General features: G+C 35.0%; 3 protein-coding genes across 3 annotated transcripts; 2 read left to right on the top strand and 1 right to left on the bottom strand.

Annotated features, from left to right (window-relative positions):
• LOC18613456 lies at positions 553 to 2,172 on the top strand. The gene has a single exon (XM_018129801.1). The coding sequence runs from the start codon at positions 1,483 to 1,485 to the stop codon at positions 1,903 to 1,905; it is 423 nt and encodes a 140-aa protein (XP_017985290.1). The 5' UTR covers positions 553 to 1,482; the 3' UTR covers positions 1,906 to 2,172.
• Positions 2,587 to 5,908, bottom strand: LOC18613455 (rho GTPase-activating protein 2). Its single transcript, XM_007050692.2, has 4 exons — positions 5,439 to 5,908; positions 4,400 to 4,520; positions 3,940 to 4,290; positions 2,587 to 3,721 (listed from the first exon to the last, which is right to left on the bottom strand). The coding sequence occupies exons 1-4, from the start codon at positions 5,783 to 5,785 to the stop codon at positions 3,098 to 3,100; spliced, it is 1,443 nt and encodes a 480-aa protein (XP_007050754.2). The 5' UTR covers positions 5,786 to 5,908; the 3' UTR covers positions 2,587 to 3,097.
• Positions 13,928 to 15,444, top strand: LOC18613454 (peroxidase 3). Its single transcript, XM_018120632.1, has 4 exons — positions 13,928 to 14,137; positions 14,237 to 14,428; positions 14,524 to 14,689; positions 14,968 to 15,444. The coding sequence occupies exons 1-4, from the start codon at positions 13,928 to 13,930 to the stop codon at positions 15,369 to 15,371; spliced, it is 972 nt and encodes a 323-aa protein (XP_017976121.1). The 3' UTR covers positions 15,372 to 15,444.

Raw genomic sequence — 17,923 nt, 5'->3', positions numbered from 1 at the left:
AACTTGTCAAATAATGTATCGATCAGGTGTTTTTTGAATTCCAGTCAAGTGAACTGGTGTTCCCGTGGTGTCTTACAAAATATTAAATCAATGATAGACACGCATATATCTATGACATATGTATTAATGTATATTACTCAAATGGGAGGTTGATGTGTAACTTATACATTTAATAACAAGTACTCCTTGTTTATGTTTTGGTTTATTTGAAAAAGGATCGACAAGTTTCACCTAGCGAATAAATAAACTTGATTATTTGAAAGAGTACAGCTAAGGCAAGAACATTAATAATAATAATAAAAAAAAAAGCAATCTTGTTTTGCCAATTAATGAAGACAATCAAGAACCTTCCAGACCCAGTGGTTGTACACGTGGTTGATTGCAGCAAACCAAACCCTGCCAAAGCCATAATTATTCCGTGCAGTTGGGTTGTGTTGTATTAATGGAATCCACGTGATTTCTGGCATATACAATTAGTCCACGTTATTTAGGAAACATCCCATCCCCATCCCCATCCCCAGTTATGCACTCTTTCATGCTCCTCCGCCACAAAAGTCATGCCTTCTACATTTAGGTTACCCTTTCTCTTTGGAACTTGATAGTTATAGCCTTGGCCTCCCACAGAAAATGTCCTTCTCAGATGAAACGTCGTCAGTATACAATTGGTGTTATTTTCCCTTGTGATTTTGAGAAACGTTCTGTCGCTATTGAGAGGGATCCCACGTTTCAAACATTAAGAAAAAGTGGGATTGACTTTGTTTTTACAAGTCTCTCTGTTTGCATCGGTCAAACATAGTGTGGTCGTAGTTTGATCTTTGATCCTTTGTGGAAACTTAAAGGTTTAGTCGAAAATGGACCAGAAAATCACCCCTAGTCACTCTGTCTGAGAAACATTAAAACCTTTTTTTCTTGATCAGTGGGCTGCCAAGTCATTTCATCACCCTGATATTTCAATTCTTACTAGTTGGAAATTCTTTAGAACTACTTGTCTACCTTGATGCAGTTAAATAAAATGGAAGCCTTGAAAGTCTAAAACCGGTACACGTAAAATCCGGGTCGTCGACACCAGATGTTGCTTCTAGAAGATTAGGGTTTTTTTTTTGTTTCTTCTAGAAGGGTGGGTTGGATCTATCTAGATCAAAGAGTAGCCTGCCCGGCCGCATTCCTTCTAGAAAAGAAAAAGGCAGATGTCACTTCCGTTTAAATATGAGTCTCTTTTTTTCTTCCAAGGAATAAAATACATTTTCAAGTTGAGCATGCCAACCTGCTAAGCTTGATAGCCAACGGCAAAATTCGTGTGTCAAACACGGCAGCTGCCCCACCTCTCTTTTCTTTATCAGTTCTTTTTATGTACTTCCTTTAAATATTTCTGGTCCAGCTATATGAAAAAAAATCTGTGTATGGGAAAGACTTCACAACAAAGTCACAAGCAAAATTAATGCTATTTTTCTTTTGTGGTGTTGTTCTCTAGTGTTGACAAGGATGGACATAAAAAATCATAAAGTCGTTGATGTCTCTTCTTTCTTTCTCTTTGAGGCTACCGGAGATTCGGAAGCTGGTTGTTTTGATCCTGCCATGGCTGTTATCAACCATGCTGAAGATGACGATGATGATGATCATGATCATGATGATGCAGAGTCATGCAGCTGTGACACATCTGATTTTGTTCCCAGTGTTAGAGGGCTTAATTGCTTAGAAGACAAAGCAAATGTTGATGATGAAGATGAGGAGGATGGGGAGGTGGTGGAGCAGCAAAAGGAGGTTCATGTGTGTGAAAAATGGAGCAATGATCAACGAATTGGAGTAGCAAAAGAACAGAAATCAGCTGGTTCTGTCGACTCAACAAAATCCTTGAATGAGATGGAAAAGAACAGGCTATTTTGGGAAACCTGCCTGGCATCTTAGAGTCTGGGTGTATTTTTTTTTTTTTTTTGTTGTAGCTAGCCAAATGACTTTCTCTCTTTCCTTCTGCATCATGTTCTCCGGTTTTCCCTATTTTTAAGTTCTTCCCACTCTTTTTTTGGCTGGGTGCTTTTCCATTGTGTATTGTTTGAGATACTGCCAATTGTACATGGATAACATGGTTTTGTAACATGAAGAAAGTATACAAACGAATCAATCTTGTTTTTGTAATCTCTGCAGTTTCTCTAAATAATCTTTGAGGGTTCTTTCTTTCTCCAGGACTTAGATTAAAATTACAGGTTGTGGTTGTGGATTTCCATGTAATCCCCTTCAAGTCTAGACTGCAATGGAGAGGACACTTAAAAAGTCCCACCCATTAATAAGCAGAAGCCAGTTTGCTGACAGGCGAGAAAGGAAAGAGCAGCCATGAATGCGCTCACATCAAGAAGCTATACAGTATGTTGGTATACCCTTTTGATTCCAACTGTCCTCGCGCGAGTAAAGTTAATATAAGGGGGGCTTGCTACTTGCAGCTACAATTTTTTTAATATATCAAAGATTCAAAACTTATTCTTAGAATGTCTTTTTAAGAAATGCCAATCCTGGATATCGTCTTACTTTGAACTTGACTTTATGATGATTATTATTATTATCTCTCTCATGCTTAAATCATCGTATTTAACATGCACGTGATAATGTAACCATGTTATTCACTACGAATAGATAGAGAAATACAACAAGGAGATTAATCGTTTGGAACATAATATGATAGCGAGTCAGATAGTGCACAACCAAGTCTATATGACTTCAAATGGACCCTTAGCTCTGCAAATCAACCATATTTAAAAGGTACAGCATCCCTATAGAGCTGAATCTAGCTCCGTAAGAGCAAGCATACTGACTTTTGCATATCTGCCGAGATGGACAAGAGACTGGACTGACATGATTAGTTCCAATCTTTAAACAAGTCAATGTTAGAAAACTTTGAGGACCGAAGAAACATGTGGAAACAAACACAAGTTCAGCCCTTGCTGAACCATGATTTAGACAGACAATCTGCTGCTAGAAGCTAATACTTCCTACCTGAATTTCAACCCAAGGTGACGTTTTCAATTTACAGAAGCAACCGTGATTGAAGAGAGACAAACCAAAATGTGCAAGTATTGTTCTAAATAATGTGAGGATGAATCATCTGTCAGCCAGCAGTAGACAGAGACAATGGGTTGGGTGTTTTAGACTCCACTAATTGGTCTATCATCTCCACATCATCAGTGTTCTCACACCCTTCTGCTAGGCTCTTTGTACAAATCCCATGATCCTGCGCTTTGAGGCCATCACTTGCCCCCGAGTCCTCTCCATCACTTGTACTCAAGGCAGAATTCTCATTCTTGCTATCTGTAAAGGAAATGCCAGACTCAACATTGCCGCCTGAACAACTTCTGGGACTTGCACGAGTTCTCTGTAATCGATCAGCTGATTCCTCCAAACAACTATTTGGCACATTCTTATTCTCATCCAGCTGCCTCAAGAAGCATTCCTCTATTTCACCTAATGACTCAACTTCATCTTCATCTCCACTATAGTTACTGTAAAGGGCATTATCATAATCTGAAGTGGGCCCTCTCAGCTCACAGCTCGTGTCCATCTCTTGCTGACTGTCAAACTCTTCATCTGTTGGGCCATCACATGAATGAGATGATATGGGTGAATATCCTCCTGTTGCAGTCTCTTCGCGTTCTCTCAGTGTTTTCATGATCAAGGTCTTAAGGAAGTTCATTACTTGAACAGCATGCATCAAAGCCGTCAATGGATCAGACATCTGCTCAAGAGAAAATCAAAATAGAATGCTTCAATTTTATTAAACTAAACTATAATAACAACTAAAACAAGAATTTCAAGGTAGTTTGGTAACATTTGATGAACATTTTAAGTACATCTCTTGAACACTGATCCAACAAACTCCGGACTTAATTATTTCTTTTGTTTCTGTAAGCTAGAAAATGTTGCAAGATACTAAGTAAAGTACTGCCCCCATACCTGAGTCATATTTGGAGCAAAAACCATAGCAATATTTCTTGCATTCATTTTGTTTGATTCCTCTTCCTCAACAACATCTGCCATAAGATCAACAGCCCAATTGAGCAGTGCAGCTTCAGTTGGCTTTAATTGCTGCACAAGCTCAATACAGTCTTCTTCGGTATTACATTGGAGAACCTGTTCAGGGGAAAGTCCATCCAGCACCCCTGAAGGAAGCTCCCGAAACCAAGCTTTAATAAGGCCTGCAAGACAGTGGACATCAATATTATCTGGTACGATGCCCCTGTTCAGCTGATCTCTTACATGCTCCTCTTGGCTATTCTCAGGATTTATCCGGAAAATCCCTTCTGCCTACAAGACCATTAAGAGAACACAAGAGAGGAATATCATTTAGAATTCAAATCATAGTCAGATAATCACATAGATGTTAATATTAGCTGACATGTTTAGAAATTAAAACCTTTAGGCCTCCTTGAGAAAAAAGTCGCTCCTGCAACAGCAAGAGTATAGTAGGGACGCTATTCCCTTTGGAATCGAATGAGCATTGCATTGATTCCGCTGAGACCCCGAACACACTAGCACTATAAAAAGACAATTCCAATTAAGGACCACTGGTAAAATAAAGGAGAAAATGATAAACAGGAAATTGCACTAGTTCAACGGACAGAAAAGAATCCAAAGAAAAGACAGTAAAAATAAAATGAGACTGACAAGATTGATTCCAGCTAATTATCAAAAGAAAATATCTTCCCAAGGAAGATTGGTTTTCAACAAGCAAATAGTAAATAAAGCAGTATAGTAAAACATAGTACTATTCAATTACCTTACCTACAAAAAGCAGGGTTCATAACACAAGAATATGAGATAGTAATATTTATTAAGCTCTTCAGGTTCTGTAGAAACCAAATAACACAAAATCTAATATCTTAAAAAATACCAAAAGAGTCTTTCACTCCATGAAATTCATTGAACTTCTCAAGTAACTCCAATTTGAACTGTTATGGAACTCTAAAGTCCATTTCTTTTGCGGCTGCTCAGAAAAGGTGTACCATTTCATGAACAAAAGTATTCAGGTCGTTGATTTTTTAAATTTTCAAAATGAACAGAGCTTGAAAAGTCAAATCTTTTAAATTTTCTGGAAATACTATTAAATGTTATGGTTGTCAAAGCTTTCATTCTTCGAAACCTCTTAAAGTTAGGCTTATCTAATGTCTAAAAAACCTTCATTTGAGCTAGAATACAGCTAAAAATCCCAGTTTTTTTTTTAAATGCAGATCTCCTTCTCTCACTCTCCCTTCTCTCAGTTGTAGTTACTAAAAACAGCTAGATATCTACAACTTCACTCTTCCAGATCTAAACTGCACAAGAACACTAACATTTCGGTTTTAAACAACTAAGAAATCAAGACCCAGCTTAAATCTTTGAAATTCAATTTTAAAAAGAAAAACAAAAAATCTAAAAACCGAGAAGCAAAACCAGAAGCAAGCAAGGAAATTTACCTAGCACTTGGAACCCGACCGGGAATCTCAACTTGTAACTCAACAGGAAGACCCAAAAACCCATTGAACCGATCGAAGGTAACATGGGTTATGTGTCTTACGTTGGTTGGCCACCCAATTTCCATATGATGAACGGTGGAAGACATTACTTCATCTTGTCTATCAACACGACAAGACACCATAGATTTCCTCAAAGCAGCCAAAAGCACCGCCACGACGGAAATCTGGTTCTGCTGCTCTTCTTCACAGCTCTTAACTCCTCCTTTAGCTCCTCCCTTCCCACCGCCTCCGCCACCACCACCACCACCACAGCCACCTCCTTTGGTCACCATTACTAGACCAGTCATTATCTCTATTAGCCTTGGATTTTGTCTCTCTTTCTCTCTCTTCGAAGGTCACGAGGTTTTAAATTTCGAGAGGAGTCTCTTTGTTTTGTTGCATTCAAGTAAGGGGTTGGAGTTTGGCCTTTTTTTGAAGGGAAGAGTTTTTAAGTGTTTTCTTTAGTTACCAACGGCCACTCGTTTTTCAAATTTTATCCTTTTTTAACTTTATATGCGGAGAGATTTTCTGTTTGACCTTCTCGTTGATGCAATATTACGAGATTGCCATATAACCCAACCAGTACGGCGTTACCGTTTTTTGTTTTTTGTTTTTTTTTTTCCCATTTTACTTTTACCTGATCGGTACAAATTTACTGCAAAATTTTGTTATCGAGAAATTAGAAAATGAGAGCTATAAAAAAGAATAATATATCCAACTTTATTTCCGTACTTAAAAATCAAACACTATATTATGATTTTTTTTAAGATTTTAATCAATACTTTTTCATATATAAAAAAAGTATAATGTTATCTTACTGATAATTACATTCTTAGCAATTTAGTTGTTTAATATTTTGGACCTCTTATTAGGTTTTTTTTTTACAATACAAATATTAATGTAAATTGTAAATTCAATCGACCAAATGAATTATTAGACGGGTGCAAATTCACATTTTAATTTGTAGCTTAAATCATTCAACTCGAACTTCAATAAATGGAGGAGTGTTTGTAAGAAGAAAATAAGGGAAAAAAAATAGGAGAATTTTGTCACAAGTATGAACAGCATTCCTTCTTTTAAAAAGTAGCCAAAATTGAGCTAATTAAACTTTACTTAAATGTGATTCATTTGTCTTTTTAGGCATTTTCTTAACTTTTAACACACTAGATTAATTCTTTAATCCAAAAATTATTGAGTCCTCCTTAATCCTTCTTAGAATACAAAGGAAACATTAAATTAAAAACTTCAAATAAAGTATACAAAAAATCACGAAACATGTCATGAAGCAAATAATTTATTCATTTTGAAGTGAATAGACCATTGGGTTTTTGTGTAGGGATCTTCTGCCAACCTTAAGACTTTGTCCATTTCACAAATAGGTGATTAAATTTTTAGATATGTGTCTAACAATCACTATCCCCCATGCAAATGCCAGCATCCATGGATCTAAAGTTGACTGAATCTATTTAATTTTAAACCATTAAATAATAGTCTTATTCTTTTCACTATTGCAATATTCCAAACTTTTACTGTACATTAGACATGAAAAAGAAATGCAATTTATGGTGAATGCGTTGCACTAGTCACACTAACAAAGATCAAGAAAGCAATGCGTAGCGTCATAATAATAATGGTATATTATTTTATAAATTAAAATTAATCATGTTAATTATTAATTATGTAATACAATATAATTTTACTGTAAATAATATTTTAAGTGATCTTAAAAATATTTTAAAATACATGTTAACAAATTTTTAATAATAAAACTATAGAAACAAACCAAAAGAAAAGCAGGTACAGCCCATTTTCCGAGGAATTCCATGGAAAACACTTGGAAAAAGCATCTGGAACTGGTAAATAGACCGTTGGCGAAAAATGACCGGAATTGGCCTATAAGAAGAAGACAACTTCGATACTATTTCCAATGAGGTTTACTTGCTTTGCATGTCATTCCCGTGATTAAAGGAGGGGAAGGAATTACTTGTATATTATTTATTTCTTTCTTCTTTTTTTCAACTTTTCCAAATATTTCCAGAATCTAAAGGAGGGGAGGGTCAGGGTCAGGGTCTGGGCCTGGGCCTGGGGGGCGTAATTTCTTGATTTTGATGCTGATTTGAAAGCTTGGTTTTATTGATATCTTGAGAATTACTCCATGTTTTCATTCCTTTGCAAAAGAATTGACTAGACTTGGCCCTTTGTATTAAGCCAGCATTGCACTTGGTGGAAATGGGCCCTATCATTATTGACAAAGAACCAAAAAGGTTTGAACCCAAAAAAAAAAAATGCCAAAAAGTTATAAATTGATTCTGTCTTCACCAAATTAATTACTGTTAACCTTTTAATCAATGTCTTTTTCCGGCCCCAGAGCAACAGACATCATGATTTCTCCCCTTCAAAAGCAAATACTAATCTTGATTTAAGGGTAATTCCCACTTCAATCAATGAAGGTTAACAATGGGAATCACGATTGAGTAAGCAAAGGATGAGGGAAACAAAGTAAAAAGAATGTGGTATAAGTAAAAGATAAAGGAGGCAAATGACGTGTATATACATAAAAGAACAACTCGTTAATCTTAATATTTTAAAATAAAATATTTAAATAAGGTGTTTTTTTATTGAAATTAAAAAAAATTATTTTTCTAACTTTTGAGATTTAAAATTTTTAATTAAACCTTTATAATTAATTCTTTTAATATATTTTTAATTGATAATATAGTCAATTCATTTAATTTTTCTTGAGACATTATTGACCGATTTTATTAATTTTAGTTTTGAAAAACTTTTGTATGAAGAAACAATACTTATTAGCTATATTTTCTATAATTATTTTATATTTTTTAAATGATTAATATAAAATCAATTATCATCATTTTTAATCCAATAAATCAATTATCATATAAAATAGAAACAATGTAACAATATAATATAAACTTTAAATTAAAGTAAAAAAGTTTACAAAATTAGAACAATAGTACCTAATGGCTTTATGAAGATACTCATATAATAGACTTTTTGTGTATTTTTTGAAAGAAATTGAAGTTAAGGAAGAAAGAATAAATGAGAAAAAAATTTAAAAGTAGATATTATAAATTTAAAAAATAATTTTTATATGTGAAAAATAACGATTGAAAATCATTAAATACATATTATTTAGTTAATTAGGAATAGAAGAAATAGTTGAGTATTAATAACGTTGTGGCAATTGTGAAGTGATAAAAAATTTAAATTTATTAAACACATAATTAGAAAATAAGAGAATATATAATTTAATTGATTATTTTTATTTTTACATATTTTTTATGAAAAATAAAATAAATAGTTAAAAATTAATAAGAATATGGAAAGTAGAGAAAATAGATATTTATTAGGCACTAAATTTAAGAAGTAAAAAAATATGTAGATATTTTATTAATTATTTTATATTTTTAATTACAAAATTTTATATGATTAATGATAGGTAATCAACAATGAATCATAAAGACTTATTTAATTTAAAATAAAAACAAATAAATTTAATTGAACAAATAAAAAATAATTTATTTGAAATTTTTAAATAATTTAAAATTATTTTAAATTATTTATTTATTTTTTCTTCGACGCAATGCAGAAGCATATTGGCAATAGCATTGCATAAAGGTCATGCTGGTAATTATATGGAGACAATTCTAGGAGGAGAGCTACGTGAGAAAATCGAGACATGGAGCGGCTTGGATTAGATCTCTGTGGACCGATAGACTTTACATGATGCCTAAGACAGCGAAGACCCATTTTGGGCTTCTAAAAAGCCAGAAGAAAAATGATATTTCCTGTTTCTTCTTCTTTTTCAGTGAAAATTATTTAGGAGACAGACACAATTGGCATAGATCACGACATGGGTCCCACAGCATGGGACCGCACAACACCTCCAACGAGCATTTGTTAAAAACCTCCCCCCATTCACATTCTCCCTCCAAAAGCCCATTATTCGAATTTCAAATAACATCCACTAGATCGTTTTATCACCACTCAGCAGCTTTTTATTTTATTACTACCTGTGATTTATTCCTTTCCTTTTTCATTTTCCCGTTACTATTATTCTCTTCTCTTTTCTGATGTACTTTCGTTGTACTCTCCAGTCTCATCAGCCACCATTGTTTTGATTGAGTGATGGATAGTATTAAGTGTATTCTCAAGATTTTCTGCCTGTTGAAAAAGATATTGGACATGTTATGTTAAGTTTCCTCAGAGGATTGATTTCCAAGGATAGCTGCGAGACTTTGCCTTTCACTATTCATATTCACAAATACTATTCTATGCTAGAAATTATTGCTACATTCATAAAGAATTTGAATTTGCTGTTGAAAAAAATGAAAGGACTATAAGAAAATTTACCTGTGCATCTTATATTTGTCTAGTAGTGATACATGTCATTTCTTCAAAGTAGAAAATTCAAGCAATGTAAATATCATGGTTTATTATCCTCTTTTCAAAAGACTAATTTGATAAGATGTGTAATATTTATATTTATAAATTTTTTATAATTTTTTTATTTACTTGATGTGAGTTTGAAATATTTTACTTATTTTAAAATATTTGATGTGATACAAACACTCACCCACTCTATGGGTCCAAGAAACTTTGACATTGATCATCATGGAAAGAGCTCAATCAAGGCATTGAAATTTGACAGTTTCAAGTTGTGGGCATATCTCCCCGATATGCTTTGTGCTTGCTCGGCACCTTAGTGTTGTATTGTGAATGGGAAAATAATTCATTCCCCTTCTATTAATGAAATACTTTGACTGATCAGTAAGGATGGGACATGGATTCTTGTTAACAAACTTACTGGTAAGAATATTATTGAAGTTAAGTGGATTTACAGAACCAAACTAAATCCTAATGGCTCTATAAATAAATATAAAGCTCGACCGATAGTTAAAGGTTATGCTCAAGTTTATGGGGTTGATTATGTGGGGACCTTTGCTCCAGTTGCCAGACATGACACAATTTAAATGCTTACTGCTTTGTCATCGAGGGATGGAAAATTCATCATCTTAATGTCAAATCAGCTTTTCTTAATGGCATTCTAACTGAAGTTATTTATATTGAGTAGCCTAAGGGCTATATATAGCAAGGTTCAGAAAAGAAAATGCGTAAACTTGTCAAGGCATTGTATGGCCTAAAATAGGCTGTAAGATCCTGGTATACCAGAATTGATGATTGCTTAAAAAACCAAGGGTTTAAGAGGAATATCAATGAATCCACCTTGTATGTGAAGTATGAAAATGATGCTGTGATACTTATAGTAGCATTATATGTGGATGATCTATTTATTACTAGTCCAAAAGGTAAATATTTGTTTAAGTTAAAATCTCAGATGAAGAATGAATTTGAAATGACTGACTTGGGTGTGATGACTATTTTCTTGGTATGGAGGTTATGCAAACTACTAGTAAGATCATTTTGCATCAAGAAAAATATGCAAAGGATTTTCTTGGGAAGTTTAAACTGAGCTTGTGCAAGGCTGTAGTACTCCATTGTGTACTGGTACTAAGTTTAACAGAGTGATGGTGCTGGCAAAGCAAATAGTCAGTTATATAGAAGTATGATTGGGTCTTTGTTATACTTAGCTGCTACAAGATCAGATATTATGTTTGTTGCATGCTTACTATCAAGATTTATGTAGGATCCTTCAAAAATACACTTTGCGGCAGCAAAAAGGATCTTGAGGTATGTGAAGGGAATTGTGGATTATAGACTAGTGTACATGAAGCAGGAGAGCAGTCAGTTGGTAGGTTTTTCAAACAGTGATTGGACTGGTTATTTGGATGACTCTAAAAGCACATAAGGTTTTTATTTCTCATTTGGCAATGCTATGTTTACCTGGAATTCAAAAAAGCAGTAAGTGGTTGATCAGTCAACAGCTGAGGCAGAGTACTTTGCTTGTGCAATAGTTGCTAACCATGCTTTATGGTTAAGGAAGCTACTAGTTGAGCTGGGATTCAAGCAAGACAAGGGAGCTTTGATCAATGTTGACAACTTTTTAGCAATTGCAATAGCAAAGAACCTTGTTCAACATGAAAGAACTAAGCATATTCGTGTAAAATATCATGCTTTGAGAGATGCAGTAAAAAAAGGGGAGATTGAGTTGCTGCATTGTTCAACCATTGATCAACTTGCTAATATCTTTACTAAGAGCTTGGGAAAGGAGAGATTTGAGTATTTGAGATCATGTCTCAGTGTTCACCAGATTGAGAATTATGGGGTTGTGTTGAAAGGTAATTCACAATTTAGTATGGAAGGTGTTTGAAGAACTAGTGGGAAGCATCAGCTTTGAAGGTGAAGAAAGGCACTTGGAGCAAAACAATGGTGTTTCTGGACTCGATAGGCCGAGTTTTCAAAACATGTCATTTATTCTTTTGTTTTTTTTTTTTAAATTTGTTGTATCCAAAATGATGTTGCTCATATCATTTGGTTTAGTTTACTTTAAGTTGAGTCCTATACACATCTTATGGTGTCGTTTTAGTCTATTTTCCATTCTCTGTTTCAAGGCTTAACAGCCATGGTTTGTCTGTTTTATTTTACCGTTGAGCTGTTCATTGGTTAGTGTGAAATTTGTTATTCGATCCGGTTCATTAGGAAACGTTTGAATTGTCAAAGTATAAATACTAGAATTAGAAATGAAAACTATGGTTTTTTGCCAAATATTTTTTTTTTTACTGCTTCGAATGTCTCTTTGCTTCTTCTTCTTCTTCTCTGTTTTATTAGTCTACTGCTTCCATTGATTTTCCTGTAGAACTCAGCTGCTATTTTCTTCAAGGACTATAAGAAAATTTACCTGCTTCCATTAATCTTATACATGTCATTTCTTCAAAGCAGAAAATTCAAGCAATGCAAATATCATGGTTCATTATCTTCTTTTTAATGGACTAACTTAATAAGATATGTAATATTTACATTTATAAATTTTTCAAAATTGTTTTATCTACTTGAATTGAGTTTGAAATATTTTGCTTACTTATTTTAAAATATTTGATGTGATACAAACACTCACCCACTCTATGGGTCTGAGAAACTTTGACATTGATCATCATGGAAAGAGCTCAATCATGGCATTGAAATTTGACAGTTTCAGATTGTGGGCATATCTCCCGATAAGCTTTGTGCCTGGTCTGTGATGTATTGTGAATGGGAAAAAATTCATTCCCCTTCTATTGATGAAATACTTTGAATGACTAAAAAAAACCAAAGAAAATTGACAGTTTCAGAACCCAACCAAAGATATGATCTGTACACCTTTTGAGTACACTCAGGCGCACAATAAAAAGTTGATTAAGCAAAACACTTAGCCAGCTCACATGCACCAAAGTATAGTTTGATGAACCTAAAGCCTGGGTAATTCAGATCGCTTTGTTTAGAAGACGTTGTTGGCATTGTAATGGGCTTGGACTTTGACTTATAGATGAACCATACAGTCGGTGACTTGACGGTTAAGCAATTGTAGTGTGGAGGCAACACCAACAAAACACTTGGTTTTCTCGACCATGTTTGACTCTAAGCATACACACTTCACCACAGCCAATCATTGTAGAATGTTTTGTCGTAGTATTATATTTTATTAAGCATTGATCTGTCTATACAACTAATCTTGCCACTTGATCATATTCTTCCTATCCCATCAAATGAGGCGCTCAAACTATTATACAACCAGGTTGTAGAGAAAACAATGAAAGCTGCAATATTTAATAATTATTGGCATACGAGGGTATTATAGAAAATGAGTTTGCTTTCTCTCTTATTCATGTACGAGGCCTCAATTTCAAAGTCCTAAATGTTCGGGCCTGCTTGTACTACTACTTTTCTTTTGCTTAATTTGAAAGCCAATCTTTAATTGTTTATAAACAAGCAGAGAGTAGACTTATGCATCCGCCATTAACATTTACCTAAATGCAAACTAGTAGTTATATTTATATAGTTTTCATAACAATATGAAGAAGTTAATTTAGAAAGAACTTTAGAACTTCAATTTCCATCTTCCCCTGAAAGGAAAGAAGAAAGGAAGAAAGAAGAAAACTAATTATCAGGTTGAGCAGGCACATCGAGAGGCGACCATTGGCTGTAAGAGCAGTCAATGGCTACTAATAAATGCTTTTCCAAAAAAAAAAAAAAAAGGGCTAATGCTTATCTGAAATCTGGTTTCCTATGTATAAAACGTTGACTTCTGCTATTTTATTTTTTTAATACTAATTAGTCGCGCCCCATCATGTTAGGAAAATAAAAATAAAAATCTTGATCTATTTTTTTATAATATATACATTGCTTAACTGGATTTTAGTTAGGAAAAATGCCAAAAGACGAGTATAAAAGGAAGAGATGGTTGTGCCTATGGCATTTCTGTATTCACTATAATTATATCTTCTTGCTTAGCATAAGGAAACTTTAAAGGTTACCTACTGAAGGATATCAGGATGAAGAGTCACATTCTCATTTTGCTTTGTATTGTAGTTTTAGGAGTTATTGGGAGCTGTCAAGGAGATGGTATTGGGAAGAATTACTACAAGGTCACCTGTCCTCATGCAGAGGAGATAGTCAAGAATGTTACCGAGAAACATGTCTGTAAGAATCCAAGCTTGCCTGCAAAGCTCCTGAGAATGCATTTCCATGACTGCTTTGTCAGGGTAAGGCTTCCAAATACTGTAGCACATTGTGGTTATTACTGTGATTACGTGAACCTGCAAATGTAATCAACATTCTCACATGTTATAGTAAAATTTCAGGGTTGTGATGCGTCGTTATTATTGAACTCGACAACAAACAACACTGCCGAGAAGCAGGCAATTCCGAACCTAACCCTGTCGGGTTTCGATGTCATTGATGATATAAAAGCAGAAGTGGAGAAGACATGTCCAGGAGTAGTATCTTGTGCTGATGTTCTAGCCTTGGCTGCCAGGGATTCAGTTTCATTCGAGGTAAGGCAAGCAAAAACTTAAAAGAAAGAAAAAAAAGAGAGTAATATTTCAATAGATAAAAACACATAACTACGTGCACTGAATATTGCCTGCAGTTGCAAAGACCATTGTGGGAAGTTCTTACTGGTAGAAGAGATGGCAGAGTGTCACGAATTTCTGAGGCATTGGCTAATATTCCTTCCCCTTTCTCCAACTTCACCACCCTTGTCCGAAATTTTGCTAGCAAAGGCCTCGATGTGCATGACCTGGTGGTTTTATCAGGTACATTATCCCAAGAATTTTTAAGATATATAAGATGGAAAGAATTCAGGCTCCAAACTTCTTTTGAACAAGAAGAAAAACAAACAGTATCAGTGAACAGAACATTTGGGTGACAAAAAAGAGTCTCAGTTTCGTCAAAAACCCTTGTGCTATCGTATCTAGGAAATTCTGACTCTAAAACAAGTAGTTTTATTCCCCAAGTGAGCATTTTAGTGAAAAATTCAAAAGGACAATTATTCCCCAAGTGCTTACAGAAAATTGTTGGATAAATACTGCAGGTGGGCACACCATTGGAATAGGCCACTGCAATCTCTTCAGCAACAGGCTATACAACTTTACTGGAAGAGGAGATCAAGATCCTTCGTTGAACCCAGCCTACGCTTCTTTCTTGAAGACCAAATGCCGAAGTCTTAGAGACATCATAACCACAGTGGAAATGGATCCTCGTAGCTCTTTAAACTTTGATAATCACTACTATGTCATCCTTAAGCAAAAGATGGGCCTCTTCCAGTCGGATGCGGCCCTCCTGACAGACGATAGCGCGCTCAAAACTGTCGACGAGTTGCTAGACTCATCGAAATTCTTTGTAGAGTTTGCACAGTCAATGCAGAAAATGGGAGCCATTGGAGTTCTCACGGGGACTGCAGGGGAGATTAGGAAGAAATGTTATGTTGTTAATTAATTCCTGTTGTCTTGGTTTGTGTATTTTCAATTGTATGTCAATCATAATAATGTTTAAGCTATCCATTCTCAAATAAAATACTAATGCTTGAGCTTTACCTCTAAATCTTGCATTTCTTCCATTATGCTCTTATTATTGTTTCTCATGAGCAAGTCTTAGGCATCTTTTAATATTGCCTTTGGCTTTCAAATTACAGCTTTTGCCAGCCAAAGTATTGCCAAACACACTGGTTTGGGGTGGCGTTTTCCTGGCCAATCACCATGGTTTCGATTGAAAAACTCTTTTTAACCACAGTTTTTAAATTAATGACAAAAACTCCTTTAATCTATGATTTGGAGAGGAAAAAACCAAATACCATTCGTATTTTAAAATATAATAAAATTATCCTTCAAGTTGGTATTATCAAACACACCATGGTCTAAGTTTAAATTTGGTCCTTCTACCATTTCAATTTGGCAGTATTAATTTCTACATAAATTTTAATAAATTTGAACTCAGCACTTTTACTAAAGGTCAATTTAAGGACAATTGATATTGCTTCCATTGATATTGCTTTCATACTCGGTTAAAATCCTGGCATCAATCTCTTAAAATATTCTTTCCAATCTTCATGCAGGGAAACCCCAAATGAGGTCACCTCTGAGGTTCAGAAGGTTCTCTCTTCTTAGGACTTGATACTTCATCTTTCACTTTCTCCATTTCTTCTGGCTTGTTTAAATTAATCCGACGCATTGTCAGATAGACAAATTATCAGTTTTTATTTTAAGACTTTGAGCATCTGCTGGTTTTGTGAGCCCAAGAGGTGTTTTTGCTACAAAATAATAGTTTACTGCAGATTTTGTGGTAATACTCTGATGTGATAATTTTCTGATATAGAGGCACTGGCCTCATTTCTTCTTTCAAAGGGAATTTTTTTTTCTTTTTTGACAAGCCAAATGAATTTTATTTCAGGGGAAGGTTACCATCAAATCGTAACCCTTCCACAGTTAGACAAACACTTACAAATCAAGGGCTCTGCTCCCACTAGCAAAGGTTTGACAGAGGTCCTTGACAATCATATCACAAAAGAAAGTTCACTTGCTTCCTTCTAACACAGCAAGCCTTCAGACAAAAAATCCCCTCCAACAATTGCTTCTATACCCTGTATCATAATCTGCCATTGAACCATCCCCTCATCTAACAGTAAAATACAATCATAAATGGTCGGTAAGTGGCTCCCGCGCAAAATCAGAAACAGCCACATGAATACAGTATCAGCATTCCGTCGCCGAAACCACACCATAAAACGAGAACAGATAGCATTTCAACCCACTGTTCTGGATTTTGTTCCCATTTTGTTTTGTTTATTTTTTATGGGATCTCTATCCTTATGATTTTTTTTGGAGGAAAACTATTCTTTTGATATTTAACTCCTGCCTCTATATTTCAATATTGTTGTTTATCGTTTTGCTATATGCTCCTACAAATTACAGAGAGTTAGTAGATGCAGAATGTGGGTTAATTTTGTTGCAATGGCTGATTTATCTTTTGATACGAGAGGATAGTATAGCTGTATAGATCTTGGACTAGTCTTTACTTAATCCTTTGCCTTACTTTTACACTCGAGTCAACCCCAAATTGCTAGGGCCAAATTATTCCCCAACCAATCAAACTGAAAACCATTAATAATTCAAAAAAATTTTCCATCTTGTAAGGGGCTGATCTAGTTTCATTTTGATTACCAAAAGCACCAGCCCGCCCCCTTTTAAAAATCCGGATCCTGAAAACGCATTCAAAAATTGGAAAAATTTTCCGTGGTTCTGTTTCTAGTTCATGGCTGCTATCTAGGCAGGCCATTCTTCATGCTAGTTGCTTAATATCCTTCGAAACTGGATGGTACCTGTAGTGAAAAAGTTATTGCGTTCGAAAAATATTGGCAAAGTCCTAGGCTTTCCTAAGAGTAGTGAGATCTTAATACATATCCGCATCTAACTCTTGCAAACCACACCCACTTTCTTCATTCTCTCCATAAGCGGGATCCAGATTACCAACTTTGCTATTTGTTGAGGCTTTGGGAGTCTCGAGCTAGACAGGGGTTCTCTTCCTTGAACCCCTTGCCACTATTCTTCCGCCCAGCTCCAACCCTATTGTCGTAACGTGCGGGTCCGGGAACCCGTCCGCCAGACGCGGGCAAAAATTAAAATCGTGTGGGTGTGGGAGTCGCCACCAATCCTTTTTTAAGGTGTGATTGGTCACCTATTAACCCGATTCTTAATCGACGAAGTCCTAAATTAATTTTAGGTCCGTCGAAAGAACGAGAACTGGTCTACGTTTTTTGAGATGGGTTCGGGAGTGCGGTTACGCACAGAGAAGGATTAGCACCTCCGTGACGCCCGTTCTACGAACGGTACCATTTAATCTTAAGTTATCTTAATATAACCTTTTCTTAGTTTAATCCCTATTTTATTAATTAAAAATTTTTATTGAATTGTCAGACTGAGTTTTTCACTTGGTCTTACGTATGCATATGATGCAAGCGTAGAATGATGTCGTGACTTGTTTATTTTAAATGA

This window comes from Theobroma cacao, chromosome 1 (genome assembly GCF_000208745.1).
Source record: "Theobroma cacao cultivar B97-61/B2 chromosome 1, Criollo_cocoa_genome_V2, whole genome shotgun sequence".
Lineage (NCBI taxonomy): Eukaryota > Viridiplantae > Streptophyta > Magnoliopsida > Malvales > Malvaceae > Theobroma > Theobroma cacao.
Note: the sequence above shows the minus strand (reverse complement) of the source record. Positions and strands in the feature narration are given on the sequence as shown.